The sequence below is a fragment of the Thalassophryne amazonica genome, chromosome 19, assembly GCF_902500255.1.
Source record: "Thalassophryne amazonica chromosome 19, fThaAma1.1, whole genome shotgun sequence".
Taxonomy (NCBI): domain Eukaryota; kingdom Metazoa; phylum Chordata; class Actinopteri; order Batrachoidiformes; family Batrachoididae; genus Thalassophryne; species Thalassophryne amazonica.
In genome coordinates, this window is record NC_047121.1 from 19315902 (window position 1) to 19335537 (window position 19636).

A 19636-nucleotide genomic window follows, 5' to 3' on the forward strand; every position below is an offset into this window, starting at 1 on the left:
ATCATTTCTTAATAACATTTACATTTACTCTGATGGACTACCCAGCAGTAGGGAATAAGTTTCATTACACTAGAAGTCTTTCAGAAAGCGCTGTAACTAGGTTTAAGGATATGATTCCTTCTTTATGTTCTCTAATGCCATATAACAACACAGTGCAGAGTAGTTACCTAAACTCTGTAAGGGAGATAGAGTATCTCGTCAATAGTTTTACATCCTCATTGAAGACAACTTTGGATGCTGTAGCTCCTCTGAAAAAGAGAGCTTTAAATCAGAAGTGTCTGACTCCGTGGTATAACTCACAAACTCGTAGCTTAAAGCAGATAACCCGTAAGTTGGAGAGGAAATGGCGTCTCACTAATTTAGAAGATCTTCACTTAGCCTGGAAAAAGAGTCTGTTGCTCTATAAAAAAGCCCTCCGTAAAGCTAGGACATCTTTCTACTCATCACTAATTGAAGAAAATAAGAACAACCCCAGGTTTCTTTTCAGCACTGTAGCCAGGCTGACAAAGAGTCAGAGCTCTATTGAGCTGAGTATTCCATTAACTTTAACTAGTAATGACTTCATGACTTTCTTTGCTAACAAAATTTTAACTATTAGAGAAAAAATTACTCATAACCATCCCAAAGACGTATCGTTATCTTTGGCTGCTTTCAGTGATGCCGGTATTTGGTTAGACTCTTTCTCTCCGATTGTTCTGTCTGAGTTATTTTCATTAGTTACTTCATCCAAACCATCAACATGTTTATTAGACCCCATTCCTACCAGGCTGCTCAAGGAAGCCCTACCATTATTAATGCTTCGATCTTAAATATGATCAATCTATCTTTGTTAGTTGGCTATGTACCACAGGCTTTTAAGGTGGCAGTAATTAAACCATTACTTAAAAAGCCATCACTTGACCCAGCTATCTTAGCTAATTATAGGCCAATCTCCAACCTTCCTTTTCTTTCAAAAATTCTTGAAAGGGTAGTTGTAAAACAGCTAACTGATCATCTGCAGAGGAATGGTCTATTTGAAGAGTTTCAGTCAGGTTTTAGAATTCATCATAGTACAGAAACAGCATTAGTGAAGGTTACAAATGATCTTCTTATGGCCTCGGACAGTGGACTCATCTCTGTGCTTGTTCTGTTAGACCTCAGTGCTGCTTTTGATACTGTTGACCATAAAATTTTATTACAGAGATTAGAGCATGCCATAGGTATTAAAGGCACTGCGCTGCGGTGGTTTGAATCATATTTGTCTAATAGATTACAATTTGTTCATGTAAATGGGGAATCTTCTTCACAGACTAAAGTTAATTATGGAGTTCCACAAGGTTCTGTGCTAGGACCAATTTTATTCACTTTATATATGCTTCCCTTAGGCAGTATTATTAGACGGTATTGCTTAAATTTTCATTGTTACGCAGATGATACCCAGCTTTATCTATCCATGAAGCCAGAGGACACACACCAATTAGCTAAACTGCAGGATTGTCTTACAGACATAAAGACATGGATGACCTCTAATTTCCTGCTTTTAAACTCAGATAAAACTGAAGTTATTGTACTTGGCCCCACAAATCTTAGAAACATGGTGTCTAACCAGATCCTTACTCTGGATGGCATTACCCTGACCTCTAGTAATACTGTGAGAAATCTTGGAGTCATTTTTGATCAGGATATGTCATTCAAAGCGCATATTAAACAAATATGTAGGACTGCTTTTTTGCATTTACGCAATATCTCTAAAATCAGAAAGGTCTTGTCTCAGAGTGATGCTGAAAAACTAATTCATGCATTTATTTCCTCTAGGCTGGACTATTGTAATTCATTATTATCAGGTTGTCCTAAAAGTTCCCTAAAAAGCCTTCAGTTAATTCAAAATGCTGCAGCTAGAGTACTGACGGGGACTAGAAGGAGAGAGCATATCTCACCTATATTGACCTCTCTTCATTGGCTTCCTGTTAATTCTAGAATAGAATTTAAAATTCTTCTTCTTACTTATAAGGTTTTGAATAATCAGGTCCCATCTTATCTTAGGGACCTCGTAGTACCATATCACCCCAATAGAGCGCTTCGCTCTCAGACTGCAGGCTTACTTGTAGTTCCTAGGGTTTGTAAGAGTAGAATGGGAGGCAGAGCCTTCAGCTTTCAGGCTCCTCTCCTGTGGAACCAGCTCCCAATTCAGATCAGGGAGACAGACACCCTCTCTACTTTTAAGATTAGGCTTAAAACTTTCCTTTTTGCTAAAGCTTATAGTTAGGGCTGGATCAGGTGACCCTGAACCATCCCTTAGTTATGCTGCTATAGACGTAGACTGCTGGGGGGTTCCCATGATGCACTGTTTCTTTCTCTTTTTGCTCTGTATGCACCACTCTGCATTTAATCATTAGTGATCGATCTCTGCTCCCCTCCACAGCATGTCTTTTTTCTGGTTCTCTCCCTCAGCCCAACCAGTCCCAGCAGAAGACTGCCCCTCCCTGAGCCTGGTTCTGCTGGAGGTTTCTTCCTGTTAAAAGGGAGTTTTTCCTTCCCACTGTAGCCAAGTGCTTGCTCACAGGGGGTCGTTTTGACCGTTGGGGTTTTACATAATTATTGTATGGCCTTGCCTTACAATATAAAGCGCCTTGGGGCAACTGTTTGTTGTGATTTGGCGCTATATAAAAAAAAATGATTGATTGATTGATTGACTTTTTAACTTTAGTCTCTACATCTCCAGCCCAGCATCCTCACAGCAGTGCAGCAGCTGCAGCCGCCCAGCAGGGAGGATATGAGATTCCAGCCCGTCTGAGGACCCTCCATAATCTGGTGATCCAGTATGCCTCTCAGGGCAGGTATGAGGTGGCTGTGCCTCTCTGCAAACAGGCCCTGGAAGATCTGGAGAAGACCTCTGGACATGACCACCCAGATGTAGCCACCATGCTCAATATCCTTGCTCTTGTTTATAGGTTAGTCTTTAAAAATCATTTTCTTGATCATACAATCATGGTTCTCTAATTGTGGTTCTCATCAGTTCTTCAAATGTTTGCACTGGTATATGTGGAGGGAAAAAAATAGCCAAGACCAAAGAGCTGTCTAAGGACACCAGGGACAAAACTGTAGACCTGCACAAGGCTGGGATGGACTACAGGACTACAGGCAAGCAGCTTGGTAGAAGACAACAACTGTTATGATTATTTATTAGAAAGTGGAAGAAACACAAGATGACTGTCAATCTCCCTCATCTCCCTCCATCTCCGAGGCATTGGCGAGTAAACGAGAGATTGTGGAAGCGCATGTTCTACTCTCTGAGATGGCGAAAGTTCGTGAAAGTGTCAGAGAACGTCATGAGACAGCTGAGAGATATAGAGATGGACTTGAGGAGTGAAGCATGATCGCAATACAAGATGATGATATTTTCCAGAGTAAAAGTTGCGTGTTTTTATGTTTTTGTTTTTTACTAGTTTGAGAGGTCCTGCGACTTCTAGTCATGTGCACCTTATATACAGGAAAAAAAAAAAACACGATTCATGACCTCAAGTTTTCTTTACACTTGAAATAAGAAACACACCATTGAACTGCCTTTTTGTTTTAAAAACCGAGAGAGGTGGAAACTTCCTAACAGGGCTTGATTATTTTCAGCACGTGTTTATAACAGTCTGCTAACACTTAAAGGATTCCTTAAATGAGCGATTGTGATGGCATCTCTATTTTGAGCTTGTCCTCATGTCGGCTCCAGATAAATACAATTAGCAGTCATGTTCAAGCAAATATATATGAATAACAAACAGCAAAGAGTCATTGCTGTTTGTCTTTAACAAAGAGCAAATAGTAGTACGGTCTAATGATGTGAGGACCTGCGCAGTAAAAACGCACAGGTACAGATGTTCAAGTCTGTGTGTGCGCAAACGAACAGATGTTCATGTCCACAGCAGAGTAAAGGGTTTGTCCCATGTTGTTTGAGTCGAGGGCTTTAATTATGGCAACTTCAGCAAGCCTGTTTCCTCCACCCCACTTGTTATGCATATTGTCATCAGTGTATATGCCTGTCTGTGTGTGTACATCTCAGGGATCAGAACAAATATAAGGAGGCCGCCAACCTGCTCAATGATGCTCTTGCCATCAGAGAGAAGACTCTTGGCAGAGACCATCCAGCTGTGAGTACACATTTCTCTACGTGATTTCTTTTATTTCCTAAAACAGGTTATTTTTTCTATCTCTTGCATGCTGTAAAACAGTGTTCTCATTGTAGACAGCCATATGATTTATTAGAATTTGCTGTAGCTTTGAGATACTGTTTGCTCTGTGTGATGTCAATAACGTACTATTGTTGAATGTCTTCATTTTATATCAAGAATGTTGTTTTCTGTCATTGTGTTTATATCACCCAACCTTGCCAAGGATTGCAAAAACAAGTATATAAAGTTGAATAAGGTATCAGAAATATACTTAAGCATTACACAATGGTATGTGTATGATGCAACTTAAGATGCACAAATGTTTTTTCCAGTAAGGGCCCTGTCCCACTGGGGAGAGGATTAATTGCGCATGAATTGAGTATACAAATTACGGGCGTTTGTTGTCATCCGCAACAAAAATGGCCAAAAATGACAAATGTCCCAGTATGAATTATGGATATACGAGGTCTGTCAATAAAGTATAGGTCCTTTTTATTTTTTTCAAAAACTATTTGGATTTCATTCATATGTTTATACATCAGACATGCTTGAACCCTCGTGCGCATGCGTGAGTTTTTCCACGCCTGTCGGTGACGTCATTCGCCTGTGAGCATTCCTTGTGGGAGGAGTCGTCCAGCCCCTCGTCGGAATTCCTTTGTCTGAGAAGTTGCTGAGAGACTGGCGCTTTGTTTGATCAAAATTTTTTCTAAACCTGTGAGGCACATCGAAGTGGACACGGTTCGAAAAATTCAGCTGGTTTTCGGTGAAAATTTTAACGGCTGAAGAGAGATTTTGAGGTGATACTGTCGCTTTAAGGACTTCCCACGGAGCGGGACGTCGCACAGCGCTCCCAGGTGCCGTTGTCAGCCTGTTTCAAGCTGAAAACCTCCACATTTCAGGCTCTATTGATCCAGGACGTCGTGAGAGAACAGAGAAGTTTCAGAAGAAGTCGGTTTCAGCATTTTATCCGGATATTCCACTGTTAAAGGAGATTTTTTTTAATGAAACATGTGCGGATGGATTGCAGCGTCGGCTTGCAGCCGCCGTGACGCTCTGCCACAGGAAAAACATCTCTGTTGGAAGCCTTAAGGACAAGTTGGAACATGCCCAGCTGTTAAACAATTTCTCAGATACTCACTCCACTGAAAGCCAACAAAAGCCGCCTGGATTTTACAAATGGTTATCAACACGGAGGTGGGACTCCTCCCACAAGGAGTGCTCAATCAATCAATCAATTTTTTTATATAGCGCCAAATCACAATAAACAGTTGCCCCAAGGCGCTTTATATTGTAAGGCAAGGCCATACAATAATTATGTAAAACCCCAACGGTCAAAACGACCCCCTGTGAGCAAGCACTTAGCTACAGTGGGAAGGGAAAACTCCCTTTTAACAGGAAGAAACCTCCAGCAGAACCAGGCTCAGGGAGGGGCAGTCTTCTGCTGGGACTGGTTGGGGCTGAGGGAGAGAACCAGGAAAAAGACATGCTGTGGAGAGGAGCAGAGATCGATCACTAATGATTAAATGCAGAGTGGTGCATACAGAGCAAAAAGAGAAAGAAACAGTGCATCATGGGAACCCCCCAGCAGTCTACGTCTATAGCAGCATAACTAAGGGATGGTTCAGGGTCACCTGATCCAGCCCTAACTATAAGCTTTAGCAAAAAGGAAAGTTTTAAGCCTAATCTTAAAAGTAGAGAGGGTGTCTGTCTCCCTGATCTGAATTGGGAGCTGGTTCCACAGGAGAGGAGCCTGAAAGCTGAAGGCTCTGCCTCCCATTCTACTCTTATAAACCCTAGGAACTACAAGTAAGCCTGCAGTCTGAGAGCGAAGCGCTCTATTGGGGTGATATGGTACTACGAAGTCCCTAAGATAAGATGGGACCTGATTATTCAAAACCTTACAAGTAAGAAGAAGAATTTTAAATTCTATTCTAGAATTAACAGGAAGCCAATGAAGAGAGGCCAATATGGGTGAGATATGCTCTCTCCTTCTAGTCCCCGTCAGTACTCTAGCTGCAGCATTTTGAATTAACTGAAGGCTTTTTAGGGAACTTTTAGGACACCCTGATAATAATGAATTACAATAGTCCAGCCTAGAGGAAATAAATGCATGAATTAGTTTTTCAGCATCACTCTGAGACAAGACCTTTCTGATTTTAGAGATATTGCATAAATGCAAAAAAGCAGTCCTACATATTTGTTTAATATGCACTTTGAATGACATATCCTGATCAAAAATGACTCCAAGATTTCTCACAGTATTACTAGAGGTCAGGGTAATGCCATCCAGAGTAAGGATCTGGTTAGACACCATGTTTCTAAGATTTGTGGGGCCAAGTACAATAACTTCAGTTTTATCTGAGTTTAAAAGCAGGAAATTAGAGGTCATCCATGTCTTTATGTCTGTAAGACAATCCTGCAGTTTAGCTAATTGGTGTGTGTCCTCTGGCTTCATGGATAGATAAAGCTGGGTATCATCTGCGTAACAATGAAAATTTAAGCAATACCGTCTAATAATACTGCCTAAGGGAAGCATGTATAAAGTGAATAAAATTGGTCCTAACACAGAACCTTGTGGAACTCCATAATTAACTTTAGTCTGTGAAGAAGATTCCCCATTTACATGAACAAATTGTAATCTATTAGACAAATATGATTCAAACCACTGCAGCGCAGTGCCTTTAATACCTATGGCATGCTCTAATCTCTGTAATAAAATTTTATGGTCAACAGTATCAAAAGCAGCACTGAGGTCTAACAGAACAAGCACAGAGATGAGTCCACTGTCCGAGGCCATAAGAAGATCATTTGTAACCTTCACTAATGCTGTTTCTGTACTATGATGAATTCTAAAACCTGACTGAAACTCTTCAAATAGACCATTCCTCTGCAGATGATCAGTTAGCTGTTTTACAACTACCCTTTCAAGAATTTTTGATAGAAAACGAAGGTTGGAGATTGGCCTATAATTATCTAAGATAGCTGGGTCAAGTGATGGCTTTTAAGTAATGGTTTAATTACTGCCACCTTAAAAGCCTGTGGTACATAGCCAACTAACAAAGATAGATTGATCATATTTAAGATCGAAGCATTAAATAATGGTAGGGCTTCCTTGAGCAGCCTGGTAGGAATGGGGTCTAATAAACATGTTGACGGTATGGATGAAGTAACTAATGAAAATAACTCAGACAGAACAATCGGAGAGAAAGAGTCTAACCAAATACCGGCATCACTGAAAGCAGCCAAAGATAACGATACGTCTTTGGGATGGTTATGAGTAATTTTTTCTCTAATAGTTAAAATTTTATTAGCAAAGAAAGTCATGAAGTCATTACTAGTTAAAGTTAATGGAATACTCAGCTCAATAGAGCTCTGACTCTTTGTCAGCCTGGCTACAGTGCTGAAAAGAAACCTGGGGTTGTTCTTATTTTCTTCAATTAGTGATGAGTAGACAGATGTCCTAGCTTTACGGAGGGCTTTTTTATAGAGCAACAGACTCTTTTTCCAGGCTAAGTGAAGATCTTCTAAATTAGTGAGACGCCATTTCCTCTCCAACTTACGGGTTATCTGCTTTAAGCTACGAGTTTGTGAGTTATACCACGGAGTCAGGCACTTCTGATTTAAAGCTCTCTTTTTTAGAGGAGCTACAGCATCCAAAGTTGTCTTCAATGAGGATGTAAAACTATTGACAAGATACTCTATCTCACTTACAGAGTTTAGGTAGCTACTCTGCACTGTGTTGGTATATGGCATTAGAGAACATAAAGAAGGAATCATATCCTTAAACCTAGTTACAGCGCTTTCTGAAAGACTTCTAGTGTAATGAAACTTATTCCCCACTGCTGGGTAGTCCATCAGAGTAAATGTAAATGTTATTAAGAAATGATCAGACAGAAGGGAGTTTTCAGGGAATACTGTTAAGTCTTCTATTTCCATACCATAAGTCAGAACAAGATCTAAGATATGATTAAAGTGGTGGGTGGACTCATTTACTTTTTGAGCAAAGCCAATAGAGTCTCATAATAGATTAAATGCAGTGTTGAGGCTGTCATTCTCAGCATCTGTGTGGATGTTAAAATCACCCACTATAATTATCTTATCTGAGCTAAGCACTAAGTCAGACAAAAGGTCTGAAAATTCACAGAGAAACTCACAGTAACGACCAGGTGGACGATAGATAATAACAAATAAAACTGGTTTTTGGGACTTCCAACTTGGATGGACAAGACTAAGAGTCAGGCTTTCAAATGAATTAAAGCTCTGTCTGGGTTTTTGATTAATTAATAAGCTGGAATGGAAGATTGCTGCTAATCCTCCGCCCCTACCCGTGCTACGAGCATTCTGACAGTTAGTGTGACTCGGGGGTGTTGACTCATTTAAACTAACATATTCATCCTGCTGTAACCAGGTTTCTGTAAGGCAGAATAAATCAATATGTTGATCAATTATTATATCATTTACCAACAGGGACTTAGAAGAGAGAGACCTAATGTTTAATAGACCACATTTAACTGTTTTAGTCTGTGGTGCAGTTGAAGGTGCTATATTATTTTTTCTTTTTAAATTTTTATGCTTAAATAGATTTTTGCTGGTTATTGGTAGTCTGGGAGCAGGCACCGTCTCTACGGGGATGGGGTAATGAGGGGATGGCAGGGGGAGAGAAGCTGCAGAGAGGTGTGTAAGACTACAACTCTGCTTCCTGGTCCCAACCCTGGATAGTCACGGTTTGGAGGATTTAAGAAAATTGGCCAGATTTCTAGAAATGAGAGCTGCTCCATCCAAAGTGGGATGGATGCCGTCTCTCCTAACAAGACCAGGTTTTCCCCAGAAGCTTTGCCAATTATCTATGAAGCCCACCTCATTTTTTGGACACCACTCAGACAGCCAGCAATTCAAGGAGAACATGCGGCTAAACATGTCACTCCCGGTCTGATTGGGGAGGGGCCCAGAGAAAACTACAGAGTCCGACATTGTTTTTGCAAAGTTACACACCGATTTAATGTTAATTTTAGTGACCTCCGATTGGCGTAACCGGGTGTCATTACTGCCGACGTGAATTACAATCTTACCAAATTTACGCTTAGCCTTAGCCAGCAGTTTCAAATTTCCTTCAATGTCGCCTGCTCTGGCCCCCGGAAGACAATTGACTATGGTTGCTGGTGTCGCTAACTTCACATTTCGCAAAACAGAGTCGCCAATAACCAGAGTTTGATCCTCGGCAGGTGTGTCGTCGAGTGGGGAAAAACGGTTAGAGATGTGAACGGGTTGGCGGTGTACACGGGGCTTCTGTTAGGGCTACGCTTCCTCCTCACAGTCACCCAGTCAGCCTGCTTTCCCGGCTGCTCGGGATCTGCCAGGGGGTAACTAACGGCGGCTAAGCTACCTTGGTCCGCACCGACTACAGGGGCCTGGCTAGCTGTAGTATTTTCCACGGTGCGGAGCCGAGTCTCCAATTCGCCCAGCCTGGCCTCCAAAGCTACGAATAAGCTACACTTATTACAAGTACCGTTACTGCTAAAGGAGGCCGAGGAATAACTAAACATTTCACACCCAGAGCAGAAAAGTGCGGGAGAGACAGGAGAAGCCGCCATGCTAAATCGGCTAAGAGCTAGTAGCTACGCTAAGCTAGCGGATTCCTAAAAACACTCAAAGTGAATAATGTGTAAATAATTTAGAGGTGATTCAGCAGAAGGAGTGCTTTAGTTAAGGCACGTAAAGATTACACTGGAAAACAAATCGTAATCTAGATAACTAGATCAATCTAACTGCGCAGATTAAACAGCTAACAGATACAGAAAAACACCGCTGTGCTCCGGAACAGGAAGTGATACAATACCGCAGTGAGAGCCAACCACCAGTAGAGGCAAGCAAGAGACTCTGTTGACCCAGTAAGTCGTCCACAGGCTCACAGGCGAATGACGTCACCGACAGGCGTGGAAAAACTCACGCATGCGCATGAGGGTTCAAACATGTCTGACGTAAAAAAACATATGAATGAAATTCATATAGTTTTTGAAAAAAATAAAAAGGACCTATACTTTGACAGCCCTCGTATTAATAATGTATAGCGAATATATGATGAACAATCACGGTTATATAACGCATGTAGTGAGGAAACTGATCCAACACATTGAGATTATCATGGCAGTATTACGGGTGTATTATGAATGCATCGCGCACGTGTTGCGCGTGCACGGCATCTGCATTGCGGTCATAAAATAAGCGGACTCGCTCCTTTCGGCATCACTATTCACACCAACAATACAGCCTCTGGAGCAATTGCTGGACTTTACAAGTTGATCACAGAGTTAATGTTCATTTTGTCCTGCGAGGGTTTTAACTGTTCATGAGTTTGGGGGAGCGGGAGGGGGGAAGCCACTCGGGGTGTGAGACTGTGTTTTTTTTTTTTTTTTTGAGAGTGTCACAGAAAACAGACTTCAGCGTGAGTTGTGGCTAAACAGCAACTCTTCCTTTTGTTGGTGTTAAATAAAAGTCATGGAGGAGACCCGATTGCAGCAGCTATTACGTCTTTGTGGATTTACACAGCTGGACCGGCACTGATTGGCAGGTATGTCGCTTTCTGCCACACTTTGGGTTTACGTGACGTGTTTGTTATGCAATCACAGATTGTCCGCAAATCAGCTGCAAAGCAGATGTAATAAAAACGCTTTATTTGTGGCCAATTTGTATGCATTCGCTACAACATATTTTACTTTGTGATGTGGATATGATAGGCACGCAATATATCTGTTTTACACACTGTCCCAGTTCACTGCCAAGCCGCAAATCCCCGTCAGTTGCGGATATCAGTGGTTAACGGCAAATATACAGCGCATAGAGTGAGTATGTATTGTGTATGAATTGAGTATGTATGGAGTATGTAAGACGGATGTCATCCGCATCCAGATTTTTGAGCTACTCGAAAATCTTGGCTGCGGACATGCGTGCCTCTGCGGGTGATCACGGGCGTGTTCGGATGACGGCCGACTCATACAGGCATGTTACACGGATATTGCGGATGTTTGGCGAATATGGGGCAATTTTGTGCGCAATCCATACGCAAATCCTCCTAAATGCCAGTGGGACAGGGCCCTAAGATACTTTATGTGGTATCCAAAAACGTATTCTCAGTGTTGGTTGCTTTCAGAATACCTCCGCTACTGACACAGGTGACAGATTAAACTAAACTATAAATTAACCTATAAGCCTGCATAAAGTGATTTGGTAAAGTGTTGGGATGCCACGTGCCACCAGAACAACTTCAGTGTAACTTTGACATTGATTCTTCAAGTCTCTGGAACTCTGTTGGAGGGATGAAACATCATTCTTCCAATAGATAATCACTGATTTAGTGTTTTGAATATGACGGTGGTGGACAGTTTGAATATATTTGTCCAAGGTTTCCCATCTGTGTTCAGTTGGGTTGAAATTTGGTACATATGCTTCACATCATCATACTCAGACCATTCAGTGACCTGTTCTGCCTGTAATAGATGGGGACATCTTTCCATCAAGACAGAAATTTGATCATAGGATAAAAATGATTACTCATAACAACTTTCCTTTTAGATGGAACAACCACTGCAACAGTGACTGAAGAGTTACGTGAACCTAAACCGCGCTCAAAAATGCCACCACCACCACAGCATAACAGACACAGAAGCCTCTTACATTAGGGCCCATGTCTTCAGGTGTATCTATACGTGTGCATGTGTGTGTACACACACACAGACATGTACTGTTTAGACTTTTGCCTCCCTATATCACCACAGTGCAACTGAAATTAAACAATTAAAATGCGCTTGTGCTGTGGTTTTGGATTTAATTCAACTGCTAAAATATAAATCACTAGCTATTTAGTCATTTTAGACTCTGTCCTTCTATTTGCAAGTCCTAAATGAATGATATTTTTTGTTAAACCTCTTGAGTTAAAGCTGAAATTCTAACCTGTAAGTGCATCTTGACTGTTGAATTTCACCTCCATTTCAGTGGAGCTTATAGGCAAAATTACAAAAACTATCAGGCTGTTAGGTTACTTATGGACCTGACTGTACAGTCATGCACTGTGATGGTGTATGTGTGGGTATTGTTTTCTGTCCTGTTTCTGTCTGTGTGTGGGAAATTACTTGAAGAGTTTTGATCCAATTTAGACCAAACTTGGTGGGATGATTGTGGGCTAAAGACAAAGTGAATTGGCTTTGCAATAACTTGGTTAAAAGTCAAGATCACAGGATAAAGAAGAGGTTTTTCCCGGGGGGGGGGGGGGGGGGGGGGGTTACTTACAGTGGTTTCATTTAAAAAAAAAAAAAAAAAAAAACTTGTTAAAGAGATACACCTGTGGTTATTATTAAACACTAATATGAAGTCATATATCATCTTTGTTGAGCACAAAGGATGTCATAAATAATTTATGTAGGCCTGTTCTGAGATTGATTTATCTTCGTTTGTCAGTGTGACTGTAAACAAACAGCAGGCTCGCTGTGTTGCCTCAGTAGGCCTGTGTCTCCACTGTCTGGACCTCCATCATTCTCCACTTTGTTAAACTGAGGTTAGCCCACTTTCTTGCTGCCCTCCCACGTCGAGCCTTCTATCCTGTCACCGGGCCCCCCTCTTTTTCCATATGAAAGTTAGATTTTTTTTTACCTAATGATTTGTAATCTGAAAATCAGTTTTGTAAAATGTCAAACCGAAAAATAATTCACCGCTTCCTTCTCCTCCCCCATTCTTTCATGGTATGGTTTCTTTTAAATATCTTGGTCTCTTTCTTCCATTTCACTCTTTAATTCTTTAATTTGTTGATAGTTTCTGTCAACCATCGTTTTTCTTTGCATTTGGAATGTGAATCAGAGCGTTCCACTTTTAAAATTGAGAGTAAAGCCCGACCGATGAGCTGATATAATTGGCCAATATGAGCTACTTGCAGATAAATCTGTATCAGCATTCAAAATGACTGGCAAATGACAAGAAGAAAATGAGCCATGCAAACACAGGGAGAACGTGCAAACTCCTCTCAGAATGGTCATAGGTGGGAAATGATCCAATAGCCTTCTTTCTGTGAGGTAGCAGTGCTAACCACTGGCATACCACTGGCAGCAAAACATCCCCAGAGCATGATGCTACCACCACCATGCTTGACAGGTGGTACAGTGTTCTTAGGTTTGAAAGCCTCACCTGTACTCCTCCAAACATACCTCTTGTCATGTGCCTTGTCAGCCTTTTTCAAGGAGGTATTTGCCATGTCCATGTGGGCAGCTGCAAATTGTAGTCTAGCTTGAAGATGTCTATTTTGGAGCAAGGTTTCATTCTTGATTGGCTCCCTCTCAGTCCATGGATATGTATAACTTTCTTCACTGTGGACAGTGACACTGGTGTTGTAGCAGTTTCTAGTTCATGGCAGGCCTGAGCCTTGGTGATTCCTGGGTTGTTCCAGAACATCCTAACCAATTTACTTTCATCAGAGGGTGACAGGGTGACAGTCTTCTTCTAGACCTGGCAAAGTGTTGACAGATTTTGCAATCTGCAGTTGTTTAGAAATGGCTCAGAGACCTTCCCGATTTGTATAAATCTGCAGTTCTCTTTCTTAGACTTCCCAGATTTACTTGGACTTTCTCATTGTTCTGAGCATTTTTGTGCAGTGAGTGCTGTCAAACACATTGAGTTTATGCTGAAAAAGAGAAACTACCAGTTGTAGTCATTCATGAACTGAGTTAATCGGCCTTGGACATTAAGACATTGTAGAACCTCCGTTACACTTATAAAAGATTTAAAGGACATGTTGCACCGAAATCATAACAATTTAGATTTAACCTGTTAGTGACCGTTTGATGATACACTGGGATTACTTTGTGCACTTCCGTGACCGATTTCAAAGTACATTCGCAACAAACAACTACGGAGACTGCCGAAAAAAGTGCTCATTTTTCCAAGTGTTTTCGACAGTATTGACATAGTTTTGAGGAAAACATTCCAGCGCATGCTTGAATGGAATGTAGATGCTAACATTAAGAACTGAACCACAGATTAATTCCAAAGTTTACACAAATGCGTTGTCGTGTTATGATGAGTCATTTTTAAGTGATAACTATTCATTTTGATGCAGTAACTGTAAAAGGAGCAGCTGTGAAAAGATTAGATTAACTAGAACTTTATTAATCCCTTGGGAAGACTCCCTTAGGGAAAGTGAGGTTCCAGCAGCATTATATAGCAGCACACAAGGTAAGAAGCACACAGAGCATCAAAAGTGAAAGTAAAAAAACAATTTGCGGATATAAATACCAGACATACTTGATCGCTACTGGTTTACTGGCTACTACTGTTCCTTTTCTTCCCACCCTCTGTCTTCCTGTTACCCCTCCTCCCCCCCGAGTGAGGAGTTATACAGTCTGATGACCAGAGGGACAAAGGAGTTTTTCAGTCTGTTGGTCCTGCACTTGGGAAGGAGCAGTCTGTGGCTGAAGAGGCTCCTCTGGTTGCTGATGACAATGTGCAGAGGGTGACTGACATCGTCCATAATGTCCAGCAGTTTGTCCAGTGTTCTCTTTTCTGCCATCGTCACCAGAGAGTCCAGCTTCATGCCAACCATGGAACCACCCCCATCTGACCAGTTTGTCCAGCCTGGATGCGTCCTCCTTGGATGTGCTGCACCCCCCCAAGCACATCACGGTGTAAAAGAGGATGCTGGGTACTACAGAGTGGTAGATCATCCACAGGAGTTTCCTGCAAATGTTAAAAGGCTGCAGCCTCCTCAGAAAGTAAAGCCTGCTCTGCCCCTTCCTGTACATGTGGTTTGTGTGGGTTGTCCATTCCAGTTTGCTGTCCAGCCACAGCCCAAGGTACTTGTAGGAATCCATAGCCACCACCTCAGCTCCCTTGATCAGAACTGGTCGCGGTCTTCGTCTGGACTTCCCAATGTCAGCGACCAGCTCCTTTGTCTTCAAGGTGTTGAGCCGTAGATGGTTTGTGTAGCTCCAGGCACCAAAGTCCTTCACTAGGCTCCTGTACTCCTCCTCTCTGTCATCCCTGATGAGAAGACTTAGTGCACGTGCATGGCCATTAGCCATAAACACAGCCTGTTAAAAGAAGTTTGCTAGATGCATTGATTATAACTTTTTGAAGAGTTTCAGTCAGGTTTTAGAATTCATCATAGTACAGAAACAGCATTAGTGAAGGTTACAAATGATCTTCTTATGGCTTCGGACAGTGGACTTATCTCTGTGCTTGTTCTGTTGGACCTCAGTGCTGCTTTTGATACTGTTGACCATAAAATTTTATTACAGAGATTAGAGCATGTCATAGGTATTAAAGGCATTGCGCTGCGGTGGTTTGAATCATATTTGTCTAATAGATTACAGTTTGTTCATGTAAATGGGGAATCTTCTTCACAGACTAAAGTTAATTATGGAGTTCCACAAGGTTCTGTGCTAGGACCAATTTTATTCACTTTATACATGCTTCCCTTGGGCAGTATTATTAGACGGTATTGCTTAAATTTTCATTGTTACGCAGATGATACCCAGCTTTATCTATCCATGAAGCCAGAGGATACACACCAATTAGCTAAACTGCAGGATTGTCTTACAGACATAAAGACATGGATGACCTCTAATTTCCTGCTTTTAAACTCAGATAAAACTGAAGTTATTGTACTTGGCCCCACAAATCTTAGAAGCATGGTGTCTAACCAGATCGTTACTCTGGATGGCATTTCCCTGATCTCTGGTAATACTGTGAGAAATCTTGGAGTTATTTTTGATCAGGATATGTCATTCAAAGCGCATATTAAACAAATATGTAGGACTGCCTTTTTGCATTTACGCAATATCTCTAAAATCAGAAAGGTCTTGTCTCAGAGTGATGCTGAAAAACTAATTCATGCATTTATTTCCTCTAGGCTGGACTATTGTAATTCATTATTATCAGGTTGTCCTAAAAGTTCCCTAAAAAGCCTTCAGTTGGTTCAGAATGCTGCAGCTAGAGTACTGACGGGGACTAGCAGGAGAGAGCATATCTCACCCGTGTTGGCCTCCCTTCATTGGCTTCCTGTTAATGCTAGAATAGAATTTAAAATTCTTCTTCTTACTTATAAGGTTTGAATAATCAGGTCCCATCTTATCTTAGGGACCTCGTAGTACCATATTACCCCATTAGAGCGCTTCGCTCTCAGACTGCGGGCTTACTTGTAGTTCCTAGGGTTTGTAAGAGTAGAATGGGAGGCAGAGCCTTCAGCTTTCAGGCTCCTCTCCTGTGGAACCAGCTCCCAATTCAGATCAGGGAGACAGATACCCTCTCTACTTTTAAGATTAGGCTTAAAACTTTCCTTTTCGCTAAGGCTTATAGTTAGGGCTGGATCGGGTGACCCTGGACCATCCCTTGGTTATGTTGCTTTAGACGTAGACTGTGGGGGGGTTCCCATGATGCACTGTTTCTTTCTCTTTTTGCTCCGTATGCATCACTCTGCATTTAATCATTAGTGATCGATCTCTTTTTCCTGGTTCTTTCCCTCAGCCCCAACCAGTCTCAGCAGAAGACTGCCCCTCCCTGAGCCTGGTTCTGCTGGAGGTTTCTTCCTGTTAAAAGGGAGTTTTTCCTTCCCACTGTGGCCAAGTGCTTGCTCATAGGGGGTCGTTTTGACCGTTGGGGTTTTTCATGATTGTTGTATGGCCTTGCCTTGCAATGTGGAGCGCCTTGGGGCAACTGTTTGTTGTGATTTGGCGCTATATAAGAAACAAGTTGATTGATTGATTGATTATAACTGTGAAAAATTTAAAATACATCTGTGTGATCAGACAGCCTGAAAAATAAGGGAGAAGTGCACGTTAAAACAGCATGCTGCTCCGCACACATCAAGATCAAAAATCCGACAGACTCCCTCAAAATAAAATAAAAATAAAGCCTACCAGTTCCACTGACAATAACAAAATACAAAAAAGAAAAAAACTGAACAGGGCACTCACCCATTTGTAGAATGATTTCCAAGATTAAATATGTAAAGTCCACTCCATCAAAGAAGTCCCCATGCATGGATCTTGTGCACAATCAGCAGTCAGAGAACAAAGTCTAGGTCCACTATAAGTTCTCATGCATGGATCACACAATTGCCAGCTGGAGAACAATGTGCGGGTCCACTAACTATAAGTCCTCATGCATGGATCATGTGCGATTGGCAGCCAGAGAACAATGTCCAGGTCCATTATAAGGCCTCACACGAAATCGTGCATGATCGCCGGCTGGAGAACAATGTCCGACTGCAGCTCCACTGTTAGCTCCTCACAAAGTTCTCTCACGATTCTGGCTCATTAGATAGGAAGTCCAAAATCTCCTAAAAATAATGTCTTCTGACTTTTTCCAATTTAAGAAATACATCTGTATGTTCAGGTAGCCTGTAAAAACAGCATTGTGGAGACATTCCACGTCCATGTTCACGGCAGCAGTACTATAGCGTCCTGCAGCACAGCCAGCAGAGTTGGCACACATTAGGTTCTAAAATCCGACTCAGAAAAAATTAAGAGTTTTTGGGGTGAAGTGTGTCATCTCCTCTCTGATAAGCTTCATTATCAGACATAGCAGGGTTCGTTTCACTGTGTCTGTCTGCCGTTGGGATGTTTCTGCTTTTTCTAACATCTAAGTCACAAGGCGAGAAATGCAGAGTATTTTCCGGTGTTTAACGTTTTCTGGAAATGCACCTGCTACCTCTCAGCGAGACGAATAATTAGCAATAAAATACATCAGCGACCACCAGTTATTACCGCATGTGCACACATAGACTAACAATCATGTATACTTTGATGTTGTGTTGCTAACTGGGACATTAAATAATGTGCAGCATGTCCTTTAAGTGAATGTATGTATATATTTGAGCCTGGATATATAGTTTTAACTCTGTGGATTAGAGAAGATCCAAAGTAAATTCACACGTGCGCTCAATTCTTTTTTTTTTTTTTCTTTTTTTTTTTAAGTCATTAATGAAGTATGCAGTACAGTCATTCTATCCTGGAAAAAGAAAGTTTAAGGACATCATTAATAGCCCGGAATTACCATGACTGTATGTAAACATCCGACCACAACTGTACATATAGCATACTGGGAACAAAGAATCTCTTAGGATACAGGTGTGTGGGATGAATTGGACGTAAAGTCCACCATTATGGTTTCTGTTTAGAGCAGACATTGTCACTGCACCAGCACTGATCAGAGATTTTACAGTTTGTGCCATCACAGGAGCGGGCCACTTTTTTTTTTTTACGTGGCTGTCTTATTTATTAAAAATAATATTTTCAAGCTCTGTTCATGTCCATAAAACAAGTTTAATTTCAAACTGCATTATTGTCATGTTCTCTTGGTGAGGGCTCGTTACAAAAACTACAGATGTTAGTGGAAATATTTGTTTATGCCAGATGTTTCTAGGAGGAAAAGAATATTGGTCCATGTATTGGCATATATGATTTTAGAATCATCAATCGGTTGGGCTCTACACAGAGATGTGAAGTAAAAGTAGCATTCTTTTTGGTTTCTGTTCACTTAATGAAAGAAATAGTTTAGATCTTTTTGCATGAGTCTTCTTATTTGTATGAAAAGATCACCTGAGGAGATCTACAAGCACCTCTGTAAAATCCATCCTCTCATGTACACATGTTGGAGATTCATTTTCCAGTTGATTGGGCTAAAATTTCAGTCCACAAAAATCATTTGGTGTGTTGCAAATCCTCTGGCTCTGTATCAGTCCTCTCTCATCACAGAAGTGGCACGTTGCTGCTGTGGCGTGTGTTGCAGTTGCACATGCAGATGAAGATGACTCAAACATATTTTTGAAATAATGAGTCTGAGTAATTGTTTCCCTATCAGGTGGCAGCTACCCTCAATAACCTGGCTGTCCTGTATGGGAAGAGAGGAAAGTACAAGGAAGCGGAGCCTCTGTGCAAAAGAGCGTTGGAAATTCGAGAAAAGGTTTGTAAATGGCTCTACGAAGAAAGCGAAAACCCACTTGTAAATGGTCAGCTACAGTGGTTCATCTTTAGTCACCAGCCGTAAAATGCCTTTTTGGGGGGCGGGATGTGTAGGAATCATCCTGTCTGTCCAACCGTTTGGTGGAAGTCTTGTAAACGAAACTCTTAATCTGGTCAGTGAATTTCATTGAAACTTCCCACAGTGGTAGCACACTGTCTGAAGATGTGGATGTCTGAAGATGTGGCACTGGTCCAGTGCCTTCAAGGAGGGATAATTTGAATTTTTTTAATATATACTTGTTCATTTCATGTATAAAGGTTGATATTTAATGTTTTTCATGAGACTCTGGATTTGAGGAATGAGAATGAACAGGTACTTTCATCAAAGAAAATATTAGGTTTCAGTGATGAAAGTCTAACGGAAATTCCTGAAAATCCAGGTTTTTGCTTGTGTGGTGACCGTTTCCGGGTTATTTTTGGTAGCATATGTCAGAATCCATTAATGCACCACACCCAAACAGTAGATGGCGATAATGCGCCGTGTTGGTTTGGAAA

At 41.4% G+C, this 19636-nt stretch overlaps 1 protein-coding gene across 6 annotated transcripts in view; it reads left to right on the forward strand.

Annotated features, from left to right (window-relative positions):
- Window positions 1-19636, forward strand: part of klc1a (kinesin light chain 1a) — a 109614-nt gene that overhangs the window by 37676 nt on the left and 52302 nt on the right. For 4 of the 6 annotated variants that reach the window (XM_034159917.1, XM_034159919.1, XM_034159920.1 and 1 more), the window contains exons 5-7: window positions 2687-2930; window positions 4031-4118; window positions 18981-19082. In XM_034159917.1, coding sequence (XP_034015808.1) covers window positions 2687-2930; window positions 4031-4118; window positions 18981-19082 — 434 coding nt within the window. The remainder of the gene's footprint in view (window positions 1-2686; window positions 2931-4030; window positions 4119-18980; window positions 19083-19636) is intronic. The other 2 variants (XM_034159918.1, XM_034159921.1) reach the window with 1 other exon arrangement.